The 24161-nt window shown below is 40.6% G+C and overlaps 1 protein-coding gene across 1 annotated transcript in view; it reads left to right on the forward strand.

The window, feature by feature from the left end:
* The window catches only part of LOC149286350 (myosin-10-like), a 222921-nt gene that overhangs the window by 111055 nt on the left and 87705 nt on the right, over positions 1-24161 (forward strand). The window contains exons 16-19 of the mRNA XM_089494253.1: positions 4138-4331; positions 4729-4850; positions 13645-13714; positions 16720-16880. Coding sequence (XP_089350379.1) covers positions 4138-4331; positions 4729-4850; positions 13645-13714; positions 16720-16880 — 547 coding nt within the window. The remainder of the gene's footprint in view (positions 1-4137; positions 4332-4728; positions 4851-13644; positions 13715-16719; positions 16881-24161) is intronic.

The raw sequence follows: 24161 nt of genomic DNA on the forward strand, positions 1-24161 counted from the left end.
CCCTATATGCTTATATTTGTATGGCCCATAAGTCAATCATTAGGGGCCTGTTCATACAACATTAGGCTAAAGTCCAGAAGTAGACAATAGTAAAACTACTCACCCTAGGAGAGGTGCTTGCCATCCCTAACAGAGGGTCACCCCACCAAATTCAACCACTCAAACATGATTTTTAGTAATTAACAAGCAAAGGTTGACTTTAGGCATTCAAAACAAACATAAATATACGAACATGAGAACATCAAGAAAAATCTGTAGACAAATTTAGAAAGGTAATGACCAAAATCAGATTGAACGATGGAGTACAAAATAATCAAACTTTATTTATGCATTATCACAAATTCAATACTTAACATGAGGCAAGAAGCACCACCTGCATCTAATCAACTGTCCTGTCTTGTATTTTCTAATGGATGAATACAGTTTGTTTTGTCCTCAACATTATTTGGATTTTGGCAGTAGCTATAGCAGGGGCGTCTGTCACGGTCAGGACTACTTGCCAAGCCGTGACTGTGTGGAGGGCGTGGGCATGAAGGGGTTAATAGCACCAGGCCTCTGGATTTACTAACTTCACCCTTTAACAAGGCATAAATTACACCAAATTAACCCCCAAATCCTGCCTGTATCCCCCCAGGTAGTCTGCCACCACTCACGATTTTGATACCGGATTCGTGAGAAATCCGAATTAGAACCTTTATCTCTATATATATATCAACCCACCCCGGGCAACTAACATATATATATATATATATATATCCTGTAAAACTTAATAACAATATGGTAACGTGTTATCCTCTCTTAGGGTTTGTGGATATTGATACTAGAGCCCAAAGACAGACTTGGATTATGAATATTTTAATAACAAAAAGACAAAGATTACACAGTGCCAGAATTACAAAAACAAGACATACAAAATAAAAATAAAACAGCAAACAGTTCTTAAAAACAATAGGACTTAAACACAGGACCCTCACTCACGAGTTTCTCCAATAAGTAGGCCTGTGGGAACTCCTTAAATCCAGATGGATTCTTACGATGTTGTTCCGATCAGAGTATATCATGGAGTTCTGCTTTGAGGTCGCTGCATTGTCCCTAAATCAGACTTTTGCAAGCAAACGCCCCTCTGACCACATGACTGATTATATGACACCATCCCCAAGAATTGGGTCCCATCTTTGATGTGCCAATAAGTTATGGTGGGGTAAAGGTGATGGAAACCCCTCCACTTAAGATAGGAATGGAATTCCTATAACTAAGGATCCTTATCAGTTAGGCCATGAATCACCACAGGGGTCCTTTGGGAAGATGACACCTCTAGCCAGAACAGATACAGAGGGCATGCACAAAAACACATTTACATCAACCTCAGATTAACTCATTGAATGCCTAAACAAAGAAACTAACCACCTCTGCTGGGTTACCCTTCCATGCATCCACTACGTTATATGAGTTAATCATGACAGCGTCCACCTCGGGGTGCGGCCCGCATGAGATCGGCAGCCAGGGCAACCAGGATCACAAGAGCCCAGCTGCTTACCTGTGGGAGGGTCTTTTGTACTGCACAGAGGAAACGGAACCCAGCAGAGTTCATGTGACATCACATGACTCTGCTCCAGTCCTGCTTCCTCTGTGCAGTACAAGAGAACGAAGAGGGAGGCCACGTCCCCTGCTGAAGTCTGTGAGCGGCATCGAGAGAGCTGCAGTGCAGGTAAGGGGGTGGGGGAGGGTGTTTGAATGAGTATGCGTGATTGTGGGATTGCTGTTAGCAATCACACTCCTATCATGCCAAGTCAGCCAGTACATGCTGAAACCTGGCTAGTTGCCCCCCTTGTGTATTGCTGCTGCCAGCAGTATGGGGTCTGCACATCACTTACAGCCACCCTGTACCAGCATCTACGGGCTGACTTGGCATGCTAACAGCAATCACAGTCCCATCATGCCTAGGTTCCAGCATTTACATTTACTGGTTGTCTGGGTATAAAAGGAGTGTGACTGCTGTTAGCTATCATGCCAAGTCATATTGTTGAATTTTTTGTCCAATTTCAGTGTGTTACCTACTTTTAATAAAAGTGTGGTTAACACACCAAAATTGGACAAAAAATACAATTACAATATTAATTTATATATGATTGTTGACAGCAATCACACTCCTATCATGCCCAGCCAACCAGTACATCTGGGTATGCCTGAGATTGCTGTTAAGAATTTGTCACAACCGAGGTGGCGCCTCCTGGTGGAGAGAGGACGCACTGCCACCAGGGCACAGGAGATACAGGCCGTTCACTACCGAGAGTAATGAGTAGGTGAAACACAGGAACAGTAAAATAAAAAATAATAACGGTATCCAAGGGGTCAGGCAATAGAGTAGTCGGGGTCACAAGCAAAGGTCAGGGCAGGCAGCAAAACAACGGAGGTCAGGTTCAAGCAGGAGTCAATACCAGAGAGATAAATCAGGATTTATCATTTCCCGTCTTGACTACTGCAACACTCTTCTGGTTGGCACTCCACTGTCTGGACTCTCCTCTACAGTCTATCCTAAATGCCGCTGCTAGGCTCATCTTCCTTGCACGTCGCTCCTCTTCTGCTTCCCCCCTCTGTGAAACCCTCCACTGGCTCCCAATTACCTTTAGAATTAAATTTAAGATCCTGGTACTGACATATAAGGCCATCCATAATACTGCTCCTCCGTACATTTCTGACCTCATTAGCAAATACTCTCCTACTCGATCCCTACGTTCCTCCCATGGGCTAAGGCTCTCCTCCTCACTCATCACCTCTTCCTTTTCCCATCTACAAGATTTCACTCGAGCTGCCCCATATCTCTGGAATCTACTCCCAAGGAACCTTCAGCATTCACCCTCCCTCCCAACATTCAAGAAACATCTAAAAACCCACTTCTTCAGAGAAGCATACCATCTTAGCTGCTAGAACTTCCTTGTCATCGATACAACCACCACAATACCTCTCACCCTTTCTCTATGCCTTATGTTTGTCACCCCATTTCCCTCTAGATTGTAAGCTTGCGAGCAGGGCTCTCTCCACCAAATGTATCGGTTTGTCTTAGTCTGTCAATTCTTGTCTTGTCATATCCCTTGAATTTATGTATTGTATTAAGCGCTGCGTAAACTGTTGGCGCTATATAAATAAAGGATAATAATAATAATAATAGTGTAGGCAAAAAGGCACTAACACAGGCAAGGGTGTAGTGCCAAATGAGGGTTTAAATATCCCTCCAACAATACAGATCCTCCTACCCTCCTAATTAGGGGAAGGAGGAAAAATGATAAATGTCACTTTAAGAGTGACATGAATATTCATTAGTTTATGCTAATTATTCATTAGCATGCGCGAACGGCTCTCACGACGTAGAGGCGCGCGCCCCGTCATGATCCCTCGAACTCGCCGGGGACGTGCGTCTCGAACACGACGGGAGCGGTAACAGAATCATAATATATATATATATATATATATTTTAACATTGTTATTAAATTGTTTGTACAATTTTGGTGTGTAACTTACTTTTATTAAAAGCGTGGGATTTTTTTTATTATTTTTAAAGGTTTTTTATCATTTTCAGTTTCGCTAAGTGAACCCTGAATTTTCAGTTTTGGTCCAGAATTTTCATTTCAGTGTATCCCTAGGATAAATAGAACTATTTAATTTTTACTTATCCAGAATCCTGAATTTGTACTCACAAAACTTTCTGGGCCTAGACATCAGTGAGAGGAAAAGTAAAGGTTTTGTGTCATTCACTTTACTTTATTTTAATCTGCATATTTTATTAAAGGCCATATTTTCTCACAGTGAAAAATGAGTGCGGCCCTCGCATGTATACAATTCTGATGAAGTGGCCCACTGCAGAAAAAACTTGGACACCCCTGAACTATAGTATCACTTCTACCCTATAGTATGCAGTTATTAAATGCGTGTATCTTTTTAGATATCTGATGGAAAATCTTAATATGTTTCACTTTTCAATGGTACGCTTCCCCGTGTTTCCAATGTGCTATTTAGAAATAGTTTTTTCCTTTTTTTTCTTAGAGCCTAAAATATATTGTCCTATGTAATAAACTAGAACCTCACTTATTTTCACAAAGGTGAATTTATTTACCTTAAACGACTTTATCTTGCTCCTAGTGGATCGAATTGTTGGACTTGACCAAGTGAGTGGAATGTCTGAAATGTCATTTGGATCATCATACAAGACAAAGAAAGGCATGTTCCGCACAGTAGGACAGCTATACAAGGAATCTCTGTCAAAACTCATGTCTACTTTGAGAAACACAAATCCTAACTTTGTTCGCTGTATTATTCCCAATCATGACAAGAAAGTAAGTAAAAAGAAAGATGTCTGAGCTTAAGTGTGAACATATGTACAGTGTAACATAAATGGATGCTTAACTTGCAAACGTGAGTTGAGATAATGTTAGTTAGTGCAGTGAAAAAGAAAATAAGACTCCATGGGATACATGTATGAGGTTGTGTGCTATGCAAAAAGAATTTTTATTTTCTGTAATTACTGGAGTGTTCAACAATCCTTTGTTTGTTGAAACTGAACATAATTTTTTCTGAGCCAAGAAAAGTAGAACAAATGCATGTAACAAGCTGCCCTCAATGAACCTGTCAGTTTATTGGTATTTAATGTGCAACAACGTGTATAATTCTAGTGTATAATGTCAAAATATTTTATTATTTACTGTGTAACAATTTAATGTCTTTGGAATCTAGGCAGCAAAACTGGAGCCTCACTTGGTACTTGACCAGCTACGTTGTAATGGAGTACTAGAGGGAATTCGTATTTGTAGACAGGGTTTCCCTAATCGAATAATCTTTCAAGAATTTAGGCAAAGGTAAGGGCATATTTTGTCAGAATTGCTATGTGTGTAGCTATATGCATACCTGGAAACCTTCAGAGTTGTAGCCTTGAAGTTTCTGGTTTTCTTTTCAGTTAAAGATTTTTGTTTTATTAAAGAAACTCAAATACAGGTACAATTCATAAGAATGTAGACATTCTTATAATGGATATATATCTTATTGTACATGAAACTCTAGGCCCTGCAAACCAGGAGGCCCTACAAGTAACTAAAACATATTGTTTAAGATATTGGTTCCTATATGTGAACTATATCATGGTGCTTCTTGTGCCTCCATTTCCATTTATCAAAACAAAAGAAATGCCAGAATGTAATAAAAGCATAAAATAAAATGATGGTAAGAATTAACAAATAAAGACAAAACTTAAACAGTCTTCGACAGCTATTGTCCACCTTTCTATAAACTGCTTCCTATTCTCCCCACCTTTCCAAGCTCCACAAGTTGTGTTTAACTTGCTTAACTTTACTGCACATAATGAGTGAGAGGTAGTCGCATTGAATGATGCACCATGCATCAGCAGCTTAACCCTTTTTGCTGGAAAATCCTGCAAGTATTAGCCTTTCATAATGAATAGTAAAGTGAGGGAGCTGATACCTTTTGCAGATTCTCTTGCGAACTACAGCAAATAAAACAGGCAAATATTTGGTCAAGAGATATATTTTAGGGCAGGTGAGTGAGGAAACATTAGCTTTCTATTTCAGCCACTGTAATTTTTGGGAATCTTGTGCTGCCTCCACAGCAGTAACACTGACACTAAAATGTCATACTAGTAACTTGAGGCAAACAGAACCCCTGATCATTTTTAGAAGGCATGTGTGAAAAATGAAACAGACTACTATTCAATAGCTTGAAGTAATCGTTTTCAGTATGGCTATCAGTCTCATACATCATTGTGGATGAGTTTTACTAATCACATTGTGATTTGTGAGCTGGGCTCCATTGACTTGCATGGTTGAATACAAGGGCATAGACCCTCTGTGAACAGTTGACACTTGGCACCACCATCTTGTGAGTGGCAACAATGCCATTCCCTGATGGCGCTTGTAGTTGCTCTTTGGAGCAATCACAAGGCGATCGGGGTAGGGGGTTGTGTTGCTAACTGCATTGATATCGAGGTGTGTCAGCAACACCCATTATGCTTAGGAAGCTGCCGCCGAACCAATCATCAAAGATGGGGGCGGCCGCCAGCCCCATTTCTTTTTGGGGAGGGCTTTCCTTCCATGATCCATGTGGTTGCTGCAAAGCTGCCGATCGCAGCGATGCAGGCATTGCAACTGGTGTGCTTGAGATCATTGTCCTGTTTCATGACCCAATGTTGGCCAAGCTTTAGCTGTTGGACAGATGGCCTCACATTTGACTCTAGAAGACTTTGGTATACAGAGGAGTTCATGGTTGATTCAAGGACTGCAAGGTTCCAAGGTCATGTGGCTGCAGAACAAGCCCTAATCATCATCCTTCACTGAAGATGGTTTGAGGTGTTTGTTCTGATATGCTGTATTTGGTTTGTGCCAAACGTAGCGCTGTGCATCGTGGCCAAACAACTACCATTTAAAATGCTAACTGAGGCCTGTAGAGTCTGAGATGGGTTTTTTGCAATTTCTATGAACATTGCACGGACTGACCTTGGATGTCCACTCCTGGGAAGATTGGCAACTGTCTTGAATGTTTTCTACTTTTGAATAATCTTTCTCACTGTAGAATGATGGATTTAAAATTGTTTGGAAACTTCTACTTTTATAGAGGTGGTCACACGTGTTGATCAACTAATCAAGGCCATTTGATTAGAAGCACCTATATTTTACTTAGCATCTTCATTCTTATGGGAGCAGTAAAAGTGGGCTTAGTTTTTCACACATGGCTTCTCCCTTTTGGCTTTATTTTTGTTGAATAAATAATGACACTTTGTCATCTGAGGTTGTATTTGCCGAATTTCTAGACCTGGTAAGAAACAGATCGTTGTAATTATGTCCTGATATGTAAAACCACAGAATTCAAAGAGGGTGTAGTTTCTTTTTCACATGACTGTATCCCATTTAGATTTCAGTAAGGCATTCAGTACTGTCCCCCATAGAAAACTTAAAAACTGCAGTCTTTAGTTTTGAATGTCAAAAGAGTTGAATGGAAAATAGATCATAATATGTATAAGTTGGTGGAAAGAAGAAGGGGGAGGAGATGTGATAGAAACATTTAACTATATAAAGTACAAGAGGTATGTTTATTTAAAATTATGAAAAAAATGTTTGAACAAGAGGACACAATCTAAGATGGGAGTAGATATAAAGCTAAGCTTATTGTTTTTTTTCACCAATTTTTACATGCTTCTTAGCATATCTGGGAACTCTCTGGGTTTCATTTCCTTGCACTTTGAGAGAATGTTGGTGACCCATTAAAGAGTATAAAACAAAATTCCAGCAGGGGAGTAAAAAAAAAAAAAAAAAAAAATACCTGAAATGAATCTGCTGTTTTGGATAAATTTAGTCTAGGACTGTCTGAGTTGTTGAAAGACAAACTTTCCTGAGTGGGAATTCTGGACTCACTGGACGACTTGATCAGTCTGGCAGTTTGTATGTACTGAAGGTTCTGAGAACATTGCATAGAAAAAGCACAACATCAGAAAATGTAAACTCTACTTGTTTACCTATCACACACAATGGCGACTCGTTTAACTACCACACACAATGTCGCTGGTTCAAGTTGTTTCCTGTAGACTTGGGCACCAGGGGGCTCTTCGTGTTCGTCTTCGTGCTCGTCAAAAAAAAATCTTCGTATTCCGCGAATATTCGCCCGTTCCTGTCTTCTCTTCGGGCGAATATTTGTTTTTTCTTCGTTTTTTCCGGTTAAGGGGTTAATACGGGGTTAACGTGTACCGCAGCAGCTCTGGCGCCAGTAGTTTAAATGTGCGTATCAGCAACTCTATTGGTCGCCAGCAGGGGGCCTCCTGCTGGGGACCAATGAGCTCACTACCATATATATAGCTAATATATTCTCGGGCAGAATATTATGCTACTCAGTGTAAAACCAACAGAGGGCAGCATTCTGTCCGAAGATATATTAGCCATATGTGGCAGTGTGTTCATTTTCATTTATTAATTATTTAAATAAAATATATCCCCATGATCCTCTGGTCTCCCCGCTGCAACAGTTAAATGTCCGCACTCGCAGACATTAATTCTGTCGAACTTGCAAACTCTTTTTTTCTATTTATTTGGGGATTTTTTTTGTATTAAACCATTACACGAAAGGATCATGGGAATATATTTTATATGAATAAATACAAATGAGCTCACTGCCACCGATGGCTAATATATGTTCGGACAGAATGCTGCCCTCTGTTGGTTTTACATTAAGTAGCATAATAACTGGATTTCTTTCAAGCATATGGAACAATGCTACTTAATGTAAAACCAACAGAGGGCAGCATTCTGTCCGAACATATATTAGCCATATATGTTCGGACAGAATGCTGCCCTCTGTTGGTTTTACATTAAGTAGCATAATAAATAACTGGATTTCAAGCATATGGAACAATGCTTCTTAATGTAAAACCAACAGAGGGCAGCATTCTGTCCGAACATATATGGCTAATATATGTTCGGACAGAATGCTGCCCTCTGTTGGTTTTACATTAAGAAGCATTGTTCCATATGCTTGAAATCCAGTTATTTATTATGCTACTTAATGTAAAACCAACAGAGGGCAGCATTCTGTCCGAACATATATGGCTAATATATGTTCGGACAGAATGCTGCCCTCTGTTGGTTTTACATTAAGTAGCATTGTTCCATATGCTTGAAAGAAATCCAAAGTTATTATGCAACTTAATGTAAAACCAACAGAGGGCAGCATTCTGTCCGAAGATATATTAGCCAAATGTGGCAGTGTGTTCATTTTCATTTATTAATTATTTAAATAAAATATATCCCCATGATCCGCTGGTCTCCCCGCTGCAACAGTTAAATGTCCGCACTCGCAGACATTAATTCTGTCGAACTTGCAAACTCTTTTTTTTCTATTTATTTTGGGGGTTTTTTGTATTAAACCATTACACAAAAGGATCATGGGAATATATTTTATTTGAATAAATGCAAATGAGCACACTGCCACATATGGCTAATATATGTTCGGACAGAATGCTGCCCTCTGTTGGTTTTACATTAAGTAGCATAATAACTGGATTTCTTTCAAGCATATGGAACAATGCTACTTAATGTAAAACCAACAGAGGGCAGCATTCTGTCCGAACATATATTAGCCATATGTCTTCGGACAGAATGCTGCCCTCTGTTGGTTTTACATTAAGTAGCATTGTTCCATATGCTTGAAAGAAATCCAGTTATTATGCTACTTAATGTAAAGAGTTAAAAAAAGAGTTTGCAAGTTCAACAGAATTAATGTCTGCGAGTGCGGACATTTAACTGTTACAGCGGGGAGACCAGCGGATCATGGGGATATATTTTATTTAAATAATTAATAAATGAAAATGAACACACTGCCACATATGGCTAATATATCTTCAGACAGAATGCTGCCCTCTGTTGGTTTTACACTGAGTAGCATAATAACTTTGGATTTCAAGCATATGCTACTTAATGTAAAACCAACAGAGGGCAGCATTGTGTCCGAAGTTATAGTAAGTTATTTATTCTAAGTTAAATGTCCGTACCGGCGACTTTGTTGGTCGCTGGCACTGACATTTAACTGACACAGCGGGGAGACCACTGGTGTCCCTGCTGTGTCAGTTAAATGTCCGTACCGGCGACTTTGTTGGTCGCTGGCACGGACTTTTAACTGTTGCAGCAGGGTCCCAGGTTGATTTTTTTTTTTCTGCCTAGCAACTAGTGGTAAGGGGCCGTGCGAGTGAGCCTATTGGTCGCTTGCACAGCCCTTTACCCTACAGATTTCTGCTCCATCGCAGGGGTTAACGGGAGCGGAAATCAGGAGTTAAAAAGGCCGTGCGAGTGAGCCCTATTGGTCACCTGCAGGGTCTTCTTCTGGCATCAACCAATTGGTTGATGCCAGAGGAAGACCCTGCAGGTGACCAATAGGCTCACTCACACTGCCCTGTAACCCCTGACGACGAACCTGCGGATTTCCACTTCAGTCAACTCCCGCGATGCTGTGAAGATAAGGTAAGTTAGATGGGGAAGGGACCGGGGAGAATAGTAGACGAAGGCGAAGATTCTTCGTGTGTGAGTCTTCGTCTTCGCCTACGTTTTACCGGCACTGTCTTCTCTTCTTCATGTCTTCGGAACGAACACGAAAACGCACTCTTCGTGTTCGTTTTCATGTTCGCCCGAAGACGAATGCACAAGTCTAGTTTCCTGACAATTACAGAGGACATTTTTTTTTGTTCTGTCTGTTCACCTTTCCTGATGGTGCTGGTGTATGTACGCATGATATATACACTCACTGGCCACTTTATTAGGTACACCTTGCTAGTACTGAGTTGGACCCCCTTTTGCCTTCAGAACTGCCTTCATTCTTCGTGGCATACTTTCTACAAGGTGCTGAAAACATTCCTCAGAGATTTTGGTCCAAATGGACATGATGGTGTCACGCAATTGCTGCATTTGCAATTGCATTTGTCGGCTGCACATCCATGATGCGAATCTCCCGTTCCACCACATCCCAAAGGTGCTCTATTGGATTGAGATCTGGTGACTGTGGAGGCCATTGGAGTACAGTGAACTCATTGTCTTGTTCCAGAAACCAGTTTTAGATGATGTGACCTTTGTGACATGGTGCATTATCCTGCTGAAAATAGCCATCAGAAGATTCCTTTGCACACCACTAGATGTCACCCCACCTCCGTGTACAGCATCATCAGAGCGCGTTCCCCGCCATTCCAGGAAGCGTTAAGTTGAGGTGGGGCGCACATGCGCGCGCCTAGAACTGACTGCAGATGGAGAAGAGATCTGGAGCATGGACCTCGGAGGCTGGTTGCCAGGAGTACTCATCGGGGTCATATCCTTTCCAACGTATGAGATATTGAAGACGGCCGTGAAGACGTCGAGAATCCAGGATCTCTTCTACTTCATGTTCTTCCACGTCATTGATCAAGACCGGAGCAGGAGGATTGGGGCAACGGTTCGGGAAAGGGCCCTCCACAGTTTAAGGAGGTACACGTGAAAAACAGGGTGAAGTGACATGTTGCTTGGTAGATCGAATTCCACTGCTAGAGGGGATATGATACGGGAGATACAGAAAGGTCCGATATATCTTGGCCCTAGTTGGGACATGTGAGTTGTAGGTTTTTAGTGGACAACCAGACCCTGTCACCTTGATGATATTCTGGAGCGTTGGTGCGGTGTTTGTCTGCGAAGAATTTGTATTGCCATTGTGACCTTGTCAGGGTCTCTCGTAACATCTTGTATGTCTTGGTGAGGTTGTTGATGTGTTCAGAGACAAAGGGAACTGCGCACTGCATAGGAGAACCCGGAAGCATGGAGGGATGAAACCCGTAGTTGGCATAGAAGGGGTTCATGTTGATGGATCGATGAATGTGGTTGTTATATGCGAATTCCGCCAGAGGCATGTAACAGTCCCAATCATCTTGTAAGTAGGTGGGGAAACAACACAAATACTGCTCTAGAGTTTGATTGATACATTGACCGTTACTCTGTGGATGAAATGCCGTGGACAAGGACCGCTGTATGTGGTGTTGTTTGCAGAAGGCTCTCCAGAAACGCGAGGTAAATTGGGAACCACAATCAGACACTATAGACTCTGGCAATCCATGGAGCCGAAAAATCTCTCGTACAAAGAGCATGGCAGTCTCAGTGGCAGAAGAGAGGTGATCGATGGGGAGGAAATGTGCCATCTTCGTAAAACGATCAACCACCACTATGAGAGTGGTCTGTGAATGGGATGGAGGTAGATCAGTGATAAAGTCAACAGAAACATCTGTCCAGGGTCTGGAGGGTACCGGGAGAGGCTGCAGGAGACCAGCAGGTTTCTTGTGAATCTCTTTGGAATGGGCACAGGTCACGTAAGAGTTTAGGCCACCAGAAAGAACGTTGTATCAGGTCAAGAGTCTGTTTGATGCTGCCAGCGTGTCATGGAATGTCTGTAGAATCTTTAGCCGGTCCTCTGGTGGTACATATACCAGCCCCTTGTGATAGAAATAGCCGTTTCTGTACATTACAGGAAAACAGAGTCCCACAGGGAGTATGTCACAGCTATGAAATGGTGAGGAGAGAGGACTGTGTCCTGGGTTTGTACATACGGGACAAAGAGTCTGCTTTGACATTTCATGACCCAGGGCGGTAGGTCATGTGGAGGGTAAAACGTGTGAAGAACAGAGACCATCTTGCCAACCGAGGTTGCAGACGTTTCGCCGAGTATAGGTACTCGAGGTTCTTGTGATCCGTGAAGACGCTGATGGGATGCAGAGTGCCTTCAAGAAGATGTCGCCATTCCTCCAGTGCAAGCTTGATGGTCAATAACTCTCGTTCACCTATACAGTAATTTCTCTCGGCCGACGTGAGTGTTCTAGAGAAAAAGGCCACGTGGTGAAGCTGATCATCCGAATCCTGTCTCTGGGAGAGAATGGCACCAACTGCTGTATCGGATGCGCCAACCTCGAGCGTGTAGGGTTTTTGTGGGATCAGTAGACGAAGGATGGGAGCTGATGCAACTTATTTTTGAGGTATTAAAAGGCTTTCTGGGCCGCCTTATTCCAGCAGAACACCGTCTTCTTGGAGATGAGAGCAATGATAGGTTGAATGATCTGGGAGAAGTTGCGTATGAATTTACGATAGAAGTTAGCGAAACCCACCAACCGTTGCACTCGCTTACAATTCCACAGGAGATGGCGAGTTGAGAATTGCGGTTACCTTCCAGGGGTCCATCTTGATACTTGTTGGAGACAGTATGTATCCCAGGAATTCGATGGTCTGTGCCTCAAACACGCACTTCTCCAGCTTGACGTAGAGGCCGTTCTCACGCAGACGGGTCAGCACTTGACACACGTTCTCTGTGTTTGTCCAACGATGGGGAGAACACCAGAATGTCGTCTAAATAAATGATGACGAAGTGGTCTAGTATGTCGTGAAAGATGTCATTCACGAAATGCTGGAAGGTGGCAGGAGCGTTGCATAACCCGAAGGGCGTTACAAGATACACGAAATGTCCATGCCGACACCGAAAGGCTGTCTTCCATTCGTCTTCTTTACATATTCTTACTAGATTGTAAACATGTTCCAATAGCTCCGGGATTAATGGCAACGGGTAGCAATTCTTAAACGTTATATTATTGAGCTCCCGGTAATCGATGCAGGAAAGCAATCCTCCGTCCCGGCTCCAGCAAGGGAAGTAGAAGGTCAGATGAAACCCTTGGCCAGGTTTTCTTCTACGTATTCCTTTAAGGTAGCGAGTTCTGGTTCGGAGAGTGGGTAAATGCGTCCAAAAGGAATGGCAGAACCGGGTAGGAGATCGATCGGACAGTCATATGGTCTGGAAGGGGGTAACGGTAGAGTAGGGGTAATTCTGGAGTAGTAGTGGTTTGTGTGAGGCAAATGGTTTGGGTCAACAGGCACTGGTTCTTGCAATGCGAGGATGTAAAATGAAGCACTCCTGTCTCTCAATTAATGGAGGGGTTGTGTCTCCTGAGCCATGGCAGGCCTAGAATAATAGGGGATACAGGAGAAGGAGCCACACTTTTTATATCATTTTATTACACTTCCAATATTGCTTGCAAATTTGTGTTTTAAAAGGTGTAGTTGACATTATTTACACACTAACATTTGCTACATTATTCCCAAAATACAGATATGAAATTTTGACACCCAATGCTATTCCCAAAGGCTTTATGGATGGTAAACAAGCCTGTGCGATAATGGTGAGTAGGTTTCAAAAGACTTTATTATGGGTTTTGTTGATTGCCTTCTATTTCATGGTGGTATCTTTTTAACATGGCAAAAATGTGTCTACCCATAACATAACATTTATTTATAAAGCGCCGGCAGATTCCGCAGCGCTGTCACAGTCAGTAGAGCAATTTATAAACACATACAATAACAAACTGCAAAGGAGAAGAGGGCCCTGCTCTTGCGAACTTACAGTCTAGTTGACAGGCTCCAACTCATTGTAGGCTTGAGTTTGGGTGTTAACTAGCATTAGCCTTACAGTGTTAACGGGCCATTGGAATGAAAGTGACAACAGTCTGAACTTAAACTAGACAACTTGACATGGACCCTCATTGTTCAATGACAGCTGGCCTAGCCAGAGAAGATAGTGGACCTAGCAGGGTGTAGGAACACATTTAACCTGGGCAGCCTCTGACTTGATTAAGCAGGAAATAGGGGCAGAGCAGGCAGGTATTGAGCTGGTGGAAAATAATTGGATCAAGATGGACTGGGTGGTAATGAGAGATGATTAATTGTTCCCTGTAAGGGCACCAAGGCAATACCTACACTCAACATTAACTAATAGCCAAGGTCTTGTATTAGTCTGGGATGTCTTTGGATGTAGCTTGGTTTTGATGGACCTGTGAAATGTCGGAGAGGGAGCAAATGGTCACCCTAGGGTCCCACTCAAACCACTACCTAGTATAGGTTTGCCATTCCAAATATCAGCATGAGGAAGATGTGCTGGCTGTTTGTATTTTGCTAGTGGGGGATGAGTAGAAGACCGTTGTCCCTGGTCTCCTTAAAGCTTTATACACATTAAACTCTCTGGAACAAATAACCCTTAGTGAGTCAAAAATCAAGTATGCCAGGGAAGTTTTATAACAAAGTTAAGAATTTCTCCACAGCCAAGAGCTAGTCATCTATCCCTGCACCCATTGGAAATACAAAGTCAGGCCCCCAACACATCCCCTTACAAGTGTTTAGTGCCTAATTCATATATTAGACTGCCTATTTTTTAGGCAAAACTAATAAGGATAAATAATATTGGGGCAAACTACTATATTTTGAATAATCTACAAAGTCAGTAATTGCACCAAATGTATCATCTTGCCATGAAACTGAGTGGATAATTGGAACTGAGTTTAGTTTTGATGAATAAGATTAGTGCTGGAAAATCTGCAGTTTGCTCATGTTCAAAAGACCATTTATGATATTTAACAATAAACTTTGCTTTTGACCAGATCTTAACCCCTTAAGGACAATACTGTTTCTTACTCGTAGTATATTGTGGGACAATGGCTCTTTTAAAATTTTTCAGTGTTGCTGTTTAGCTGTGATTTTCTTCTTTCTCATTTCGTGCTCCCACACATATTATATATTGGTTTCAGGACAAACAGGGCTTTCTTTAGATACCATTAGTTTTATCATATCATCTAATTTACTATAAAAAATTATAAATTATGGGGATTTTTTGTTACAAAATTACTTTTTCACACTTTTTAAAAAACAAACTTTTACTCATCGGCAAAAACTAATGAAAAAACCTGCTAAATAGATTCTACTATTTGTCCTGAGTTTAGAAATACCCAATGTTTTTATGGTTTTTTGCTTTTTTTCTGCATGTTATGGGGAAATAAGTACAGGTAGCATTTTGCTATTTCAAAACCATTTTTTCCAAATCTGGTAATTCTTCCCCACATGTGCCATTTCGGGTATCTTTGAAGCCGGCCAATTTACCCCATCAAATCATATATTTTTAAAAACTAGACACCCCAAGGTATTTCAAATGCTGGTATTTTAACAATTTCCATGCTCTAGTTCTACCATCAGCCTTTGTCAAACTTTATGGTAGTAAAAATGTTTTTTATTTTTTTCACACACATTGTACTCCAGGTATAAATTTACAGCGCCTGGTATATGTCCCTGGCAACAACACCCCAATATGTGTTCAGCAACATCTCCTAAGTGCAGTGATACCCCACATGCATGAGTTATTTGGGAGGTAAAAGGCCGCCTTTGTGAGGTGTGTATTTTTTTGCCATTTAGACATCTGATCCTACTGCCCCCATGTCCCATATTTGGGATATCTTTGTACCCGGCCAGTTCAATTTACCCCATCAGCTCATAAATTTTTTAATACAAGACAACCTATGGGCATTTGTAATGCCAATATTTTAACTCTTTCCATGCGGGAATTTTTGTGAAGATAAGGAATTGTAGGACTTGCTGATTAAAAACTCTTATTTTTTTTTTTCGTGACAGTGGGGATTTTTACATATTACCATATTATTTGTAAAAAAATTTTTACATTTTTGAACATTAATTTTTTTTCAAAAATAATTTAATTTTTTTTTTACTAATCACTTTGATTAGTGACCTGGGCTCCATTGACCTTGCATGGACCTGCATTCAACCTGCAGGAAGAGCTCGAGAGTTCTCAAGAGGGTCTAGATAGACCCTCTGTGAACTCAGATCTATTGTTAATGCCATTGTGTGAATGACGGCAACCACAAGGCTATCGGGGTAGGGGGTAGTGTTATTGACGTGCCTCGATATTAAGAAATGTCAGCAACACAGTTTATGCTTAGCCGGGGAGAGCTTTCCTCCCCAGATCCATGGTCAGCCTCAATTGTGAGGCTTCCGTGGATGCTGCAAAGCTGCCGATCACGGCGAAAACGCGGCGATGAAGCTATTTAACGGCAGCCCGTACATGTACGGGCTTTGTCATTATCACGTTGCACGGCAACCATGTATGGGCTTTGTCGTTAAGGGGTTAAAAAAGTACTGTTGTTTTATGATAGGTTTGCTGATCTTGTTCTTGCTTTCATTTGAGAAATGTGAGTCTAGCAAACCATTTTGAAATTGGCATTTTAGGTAGCAGCTTAAACAAACCATATTTAATGTTCCGTATACAATATTGCTATTATAATGTTTTCTTTCTGAAAAGTGTTTTATTGAGCAAATATCAGAGAAAACAGTCTTTTTCTAATTCTAGATCAAAGCCTTGGAGCTGGACCCTAACTTGTATCGAATAGGACAGAGTAAAATATTCTTCAGAGCTGGAGTATTAGCACATCTGGAAGAGGAGAGAGACCTGAAGATCACAGATATAATTGTACTTTTCCAGGCAGCTTCACGTGGATACTTGGCTAGAAAGTTAGTGCAACTTTTCTTTCTGTTAAGAACCTACAACTGTAGAGATATTACTACCGTTAGTACATATAACTATAATGAAAAGAGGGTTTGTACCGTGTTAGCCGTTGAGAAAACAGGATAAAAGTATAGTTAAAATGATACCATTTATTGGCTAACAGAGTTTAATTGCGAGCTTTCGAGACCAAGTTGTTAGGTCCCTTCCTCAGGCATTAATGAAGCTACATTTTCTAAATACAAAAGTACAATTACAAGGGCATTTAGCACACATGATGAGGTACATCACGTTACATGATTTGCACATAAATGGTATTATTATAACTATACTTTTCTCCTACATAGTAGTAGTACATAGCAGGGTAGTACTTTTTCCACTTTCTCTTCTCTATATTTGTTTAATTGCCATTTGCACTTTTTATTGAAGTTTCAGTATTTTATATAACATTAAACAACCCAATCACACCATTTGTTTATTAATATTTTAATTTACACAGTTTAAGATAAAGAAAACACCACAAAAAATGTTTTGAAGACACACTAATCAACTCAACTATAGCAAACTTATTGCCTAAACCAAAAAGTGAGCTGTTGTTTAGTTGGTTAAAAAAACACATTGTGTGATACCATCTGAGAGAAGTGATAATGTGTAGGGCTGCAACTAACGATTATTTTAATAATCGATTAGTTGGCCGATAATTTTTTCGATTATTCGGATTAAAAAATGCAATTTTTTTAAATTTAAAATAATGTAATAAAAAAACTTACAATTTACACTTTCATCTCTTTATTGCAATGGCCTCTCTCTATTCACCTTCTTATTTTACTGACATAATAATAAAAGCTACAAGAACCCAAACGTAGTGTTTCTCAAACAAGGTTTTAATACAAAGTTATTAGTAAATATTAATTCATATGTTAACTATTTTTCATATTTAATAAAAACTGAGAAAAAAGCCTTGTTTATATTTTCGTATTTACCAAACTGCCCCAGTTATGCACATCTGACCCCCAGCTTGCCACTCTGCCCCCAGATATGCCTTATACCTCTTATATGCCAGAGATTCCACTGTGCCCCGATATGCCTTATACTCCTTATATGCCAGTGATATGCAACTGAGCCCCCTGATATACGTTTTACCCCCAGATATGTCTTATGGCCCTCTGATATGCCTAATATTGATATGCCTTATACCCCCTATATGCCTTATAACTTCCAATATCCCACTCGCCCCCATTTATGCCTTATACCTCCCTATATGCCACTGTGCACCCTGATATGCCACTCCGCTCCCCATAAATGCCCTGCACCACCCTGAAATTCATTATACTCCCTGATTCACCACTCTGCCTCCCCCCCAGATATGCCACTCTGAAATTCATTATACCCCCCATACACCACTCTACCTCCCCCTATACACCACTCTAACTCCCCCAGATATGCTATTCTGCCTTCCTGAAATTCATTACATCCCCATACACCACTCTGCAACCCTGAAATTCATTATACCCCCCATACACCACTATAACTCACCCATACACCACTCTGCCTACTCCCCCTCCCATACACCACTCTGCCTCCTCCCCCTCCCATACTCCACTCTGCCTCATCCCCCCTCCCATACTCCACTCTGCCTCCTCCCCCCTCCCATATACCACTTTAGCTCCTCCCCCTCCCATACACCACTCTAGCTCCTCCCCCTCCCATACACCACTTTGCCTCCTCCCCCTCCCATACACCACTTTGGCTCCTCCCCCCTCCCATACACCACTCTGCCTCCTCCCCCCTCCATACTCCACTCTGCCTCCTCCCCCCTCCCATACTCCACTCTGCCTCCTCCCCTCCCATACTCCACTCTGCCTCCTGTCAGCAACAGAGGTTCACAAGACACCAGGGAGCCGGGTAGAGAGGCAGAGTGGCGTATGGGAGGGGGAGGAGCCAGAGTGGTGTATGGGAGGGTGGCTCCCATACACCCCTCTGACTCCTCCCCCCTCCCATACACCACTCTGCCTCTCTCCCGACTCCCTGGTGTCTTGTGAACCTCTGTTGCTGACAGGAGGCAGAGTGGAGTATGGGAGGGGAAGAGGCATTCTTTGTCCTTCTTTTGTTAAGTTTATTTTTTACTCCTTAAACACTCTTTTTTTTCCCCTTCAAGTATTTTACTACCAGTCGTATGCAACAACTGTCTAAATATATCAAAATCGTATTCCTTTTTAATACAATAATGAACTTAATTATATACAATATCCTCACCTGTTGTCTCTGTAAGTCAATTTGTTATGTTACATACTACTTGCTATGATTTTCATTATCAATTAGTCGAATCGATTTTTATCGATTATAAAAAGAGTTTTTTTTCAGAGCAAATGTGTGTAAGAGCAGGTGTGTGTAAGAGCAGTGTAGGTATTTATGTGTTTGTAAGCTGGTGTGTGTGTGTATATATATATAAACACACAAATACCTACACTGCTCTTACACACACCTGACCATACACGTACACTGACCTTACACACACACACATATATATATATATACACATACACTGCACTTACACCCCTTTTTCCCCATCTCTTACCTTTCTCATCTTCTATCATCCATCGAGTTGTGGGAGCGTGAGGTCTGTCATTTGTGAGGTCAGGCACTGATGTTGGATGAGAAGGCCTGGCTCGAAATCTTCTTTCCAGTTCAACCCAAAGGTTCACGCCAAGTCAGCCAGTACATGCTGAAACCTGGCTAGCTGCCCCCCTTGTGTATTGATGCTGCCAGCAGTATGGGGTCTGCACTTACAGCCACCCTGTACCAGCACGTATTGGCTGACTTGGGATGATAGGAGTGTGATTGCTAACAGCTAACAGCAATCTGCTAACAGCAATCACAGTCCCATCGTGCCTAGGTTCCAGCATTTACTGGTTGCCTGGATATAAAAAGAGTGTGTTTGCTGTTAGCAATCACACTCCTATCATGCCAAGTCATATTGTTGATTTTTTTTGTCCAATTGTGGTGTATTACTTTTAATAAAAATACAATGCCCAGCCAACCAGTACATGCTGGAATCTGGGTTTGCCTGAGATTGCTGTTAACAATCATAATATATAATTTTTTTGTACAATTTTGGTGTGTAACTTACTTTTCTTAAAAGTGTGTGGGGGGTCACTTTCACTTTCGGCTAAGTGAACCCTGAATTTTCGGTTTTGGTCCAGAATTTTCATTTTAGTGCATCCCTAAAATAAATAGAACTATTTTATTTTTACTTCTCCAGAATCCTGAATTTGTAGGCCCAGAAATCCCAGAAATCAGTGAGAGGAAAAGTAAAGGTTTTGTGTCATTTACTTTATTTTAATCTGCATATTTTATTAAAGGCCATATTTTCTCTCAGTGAAAAATGAGTGCGGCCCTCGCACGTATACAATTCTAATGAAGTGGCCCACTGCAGAAAAAACTTGGACACCCCTGCGCTAATGGTTCTATAGAAAGAGCATATAGTAATAGAGCAAGTGCACAACCCTGTCTGGTTCTGTTGTTAATAGGAAATCAGTCGGAAACAAACAGGGGACCTACTATTTTTGCCATTGGATTTTTATATAATAACATTCAGATAGGTATAGCCAATTTGCGATGTAATGATTTTTCTGCATCTAATGCAAGAATTACTAGTTTATTATGATTAATGTTACTGATAATATTAATAATCTTTCTTGTATTGTCAGAGGTGTATCTCCCAGGTACAAATCCTGTATAATCTATATGTATTAAATCTGGGACAATCTTCTTTAGTCTGTCTGCCAAAATTTTCGATAAAATTGTGATATCCAAATTTATTAATGAGATTAGTCTGTAATTCGCTGTTAAACTGGAATCTTTCCCCGGTTTTAGTGTGGGAATAATAGTGGCTCTTAACATTTCAGATGGTATCGCTTTCCCTGATGTTAAATAGTTGAAAGGTGTTAATAATAAAGGGGATATAATATTTTTGAAGGAAGTATAAAATGCTGCAGAAAATCCATCTGGACCAGGAGCTTTCTATTTTTTAGGGGTTTACGCACTGAATTATTTATTTCCACCAATGTGAAAGGCTTATTTAAATTATTTAATTATACTTGCTTTACTGTGGGAAGAGTTAATTTAGAAAGAAATGATTTAATTTTTATTTTAGCTTGGTGAGGCCCTTGCAAATTGTATAGTGTTTCATAAAATTCTTTGAATGCATTGCAAATATCTGGAGGAGATTGTAGTTTTATCTCCAACCAAAATTTGTTTTATTAAATCGTTCTTTCTTTTAGTTTTTAATTTATTGGAGAGTAGCTTGCCTACCCTATTGCTATTATAATACCATCTTTGTTTATGAAACAGTATTACTTTATTAATTATTAAGAGTTCTTGTTTTAATTTGCTTATTTTTGTAAAGTTGATTGGATTGGGATTTTCTTTATTTAACCGTTAGTTTATAGCCAGTGATATGTATAGATCTGCTAATATCTGAGCCCCTTTGTTTCTTGTTCAAAGTACCAAATTTTATCATTTATATGTGTTAAATTTGTAACTGTGTCATTATTATTTACTTACAGAAATATTCCTGCCTCTCTCTTGCTAAAAGAGATTCATCTAATCTCCATCTTGTTCTAAATTTATAATCAGGATTGTTTTTAAAAATCCACCCTGGTGTCTGCGCATAGAAAATAGATATACTTCCCTTGGATACATAGTTTTCAAATTCTCAAATATACAGTATCTTCCAATAGTTGGGTACGATAAGAAACAAAAAAAAGAGAAAGGAGTAGTGCGGTATTGTGTCAGGGTCCACAGCAGAGACCCCAACGGAGCTACTCACCCGAGTACCAGCTCCCACGCCTCTGCTCCCGCTGGCTGCCTCGCGGTGGAATCTATGAGCGCGCACGCTCAGTGGAGAAGGCGGGGTACACGTGCCGGCAACGCCACGCAATGGGGCGGGGTGACCCCTGGTGGTAGATTTAAAATCCAGCACTGAGTATCGCTCAGAGCTCAGTTATTGTGCCTGACAGAGCTATTCTACATTTGCTATTGCTACTTATCTGATTCCTGTTAACGACCCATGGCTATTGATTACTGGACTATGTTAGTAACAAAGTAACATAGTTCATAAGGTTGAAAAAAGACCAAAGTCCATCAAGTTCAACCTATATACATATTGTGTCCCTACTGTGTTGATCCAGAGGAAGGCAAAAAAACCCTTATGAAGCAGATGCCAATTGCCCCATACCAGGGGGAAAATTCCTTCCCGACTCCAAATATGGCAATCAGAATAAATCCCTGGATCAACGTTCTGTCCCTATTAATCTAATATCCATAACTTGTAATATTATTGCTTTCAAGAAACACGTCCAGGCTCCTTTTGAACTCTTTTATTGAGTTTACCATAACCACTTCCTCTGGCAGAGAGTTCCATAATCTCACCGCTCTTACTGTAAAGAACCCCCGTCTGTGCTGGTGTAGAAACCTTCTTTCCTCCAACCGTAGAGGATGTCCCCTTGTTAAAGATACAGTCCTGGGTATAAATAGGTCCTGGGAGTGATCTCTGTACTGTCCCCTTATATATTTATACATAGTTATTAAATCCCCCCTAAACCGTCTTTTTTCCAAACTAAATAACCCTAATTCTGATAATCTTTCTGGGTACTGTAGTCCTCCCATTCCCCTTATTACTCTGGTTGCCCGTCTTTGAACCCTCTCCAGCTCCACTATATCTTTCTTGTACACTGGTGCCCAGTACTGTACACAGTATTCCATGTGTGGTCTGACTAGTGACTTGTACAGTGGTAGAATTATTTCCTTGTCGTGGGCTTCTATGCCCCTTTTGATGCACCCCATGATTTTATTTGCCTTAGCAGCAGCTGCCTGACACTGGTCGCTACAGGTAAATTTACTGTTAACTAAAACTCCTAAGTCCTTTTCCATGTCAGTCATCCCCAGTGTTTTCCCATTTAATACATATTCCCAGCCTGGATTTTTCTTCCCCATGTGCATAACCTTACATTTATCTGTGTTGAACCTCATCTGCCACATCCCAGCCCAAGCCTCCAACCTATGCAGATCCATTTGTAATCGTGCACTGTCCTCTATTGTGTTAACCACGTTACAGAGCTTAGTATCGTCTGCAAAGATTGATACTTTACTATACAATCCCTCTACAAGGTCATTAACCCCTTAAGGACCGGGCTAATTTTTTGTTTTGTACCCTGTGGGACCGAGGCTGTTTTGACACTTTTGTGGTGCTTGTGTTCAGCTGTAATTTTCTCCTCACCCATTTAGTGTACCCACATAAGTTATATATTGTTTTTTTCAGGACAAGATGGGCTTTCTTCAGATACCATTATTTTGATCGTATCATCTTATTTACTATAAAAAAAATAAAAAAAACATGGTGCAAAATTGAAAAAAAAACACATTTTATGACTTTTATTTGAAAAATCTTTTACTCACCTAAAAAAGCAAGTAAAAAAACTAGCTAAATAGATTCTACTACTTGTCCTGAGTTTAGAAATACCCAATGTTTTTATGTTTTTTTGCTGTTTTTTGTAAGTTATAGGGCAATAAGTACAAGCAGCGTTTTATGATTTCCAAATCTTTTTTAACAAATCTGGTCAGTCTGCCTCCATCTCCTCTTTGGAACATCTTTGAAGCCGGTTAACTCAATTTAACCCATTCAAACCATATATTTTTGAAAACTAGACACCCCAGGGTATTCCAAATGCTGTTATTTTAACCCTTTCCATGCACCAATTATACAACTACACTTTGTCAAACTTTGTAATAGTAATTTTTTTTCTTTTTTTTCCCACACAAATTGTACTTTAGTTATAGATATACAGGTTCTGGTATATGTCACTGTCAAACAACACCCCAATATGTGTTCAGCAACATCTCCTGAGTACAGCGATACCCCACATGCATGGGTTTGTCAGATTGTTTGGCTGGTAAAAGGCTACTTTTGGGGCATGCGTAATTCAGGTGGTCATTTGGTCATTGTGCCTCCCTCTCCTCTTTGGAATATCTTTGAAGCCGGTTAACTCAATTTAACCCATTCAAACCATATATTTTTGAAAACTAGACACCCCAGGGTATTCCAAATGCTGTTATTTTAACCCTTTCTATGCACCAATTATAGAACTACACTTTGTCAAACTTTGTAATAGTAATTTTTTTTATTTTTTTTCCACACAAATTGTACTTTAGTTATAGATATACAGGTCCTGGTATATGCCACTGTCAAACAACATGCCAATGTGTGTTCAGGAACATCTCCTGAGTGC

Source organism: Sceloporus occidentalis, unplaced genomic scaffold (genome assembly GCF_023333645.1).
Source record: "Sceloporus occidentalis isolate IW3139 unplaced genomic scaffold, rSceOcc1.0.p SCAF_70, whole genome shotgun sequence".
Classification (NCBI taxonomy): Eukaryota; Metazoa; Chordata; class Lepidosauria; order Squamata; family Phrynosomatidae; genus Sceloporus; species Sceloporus occidentalis.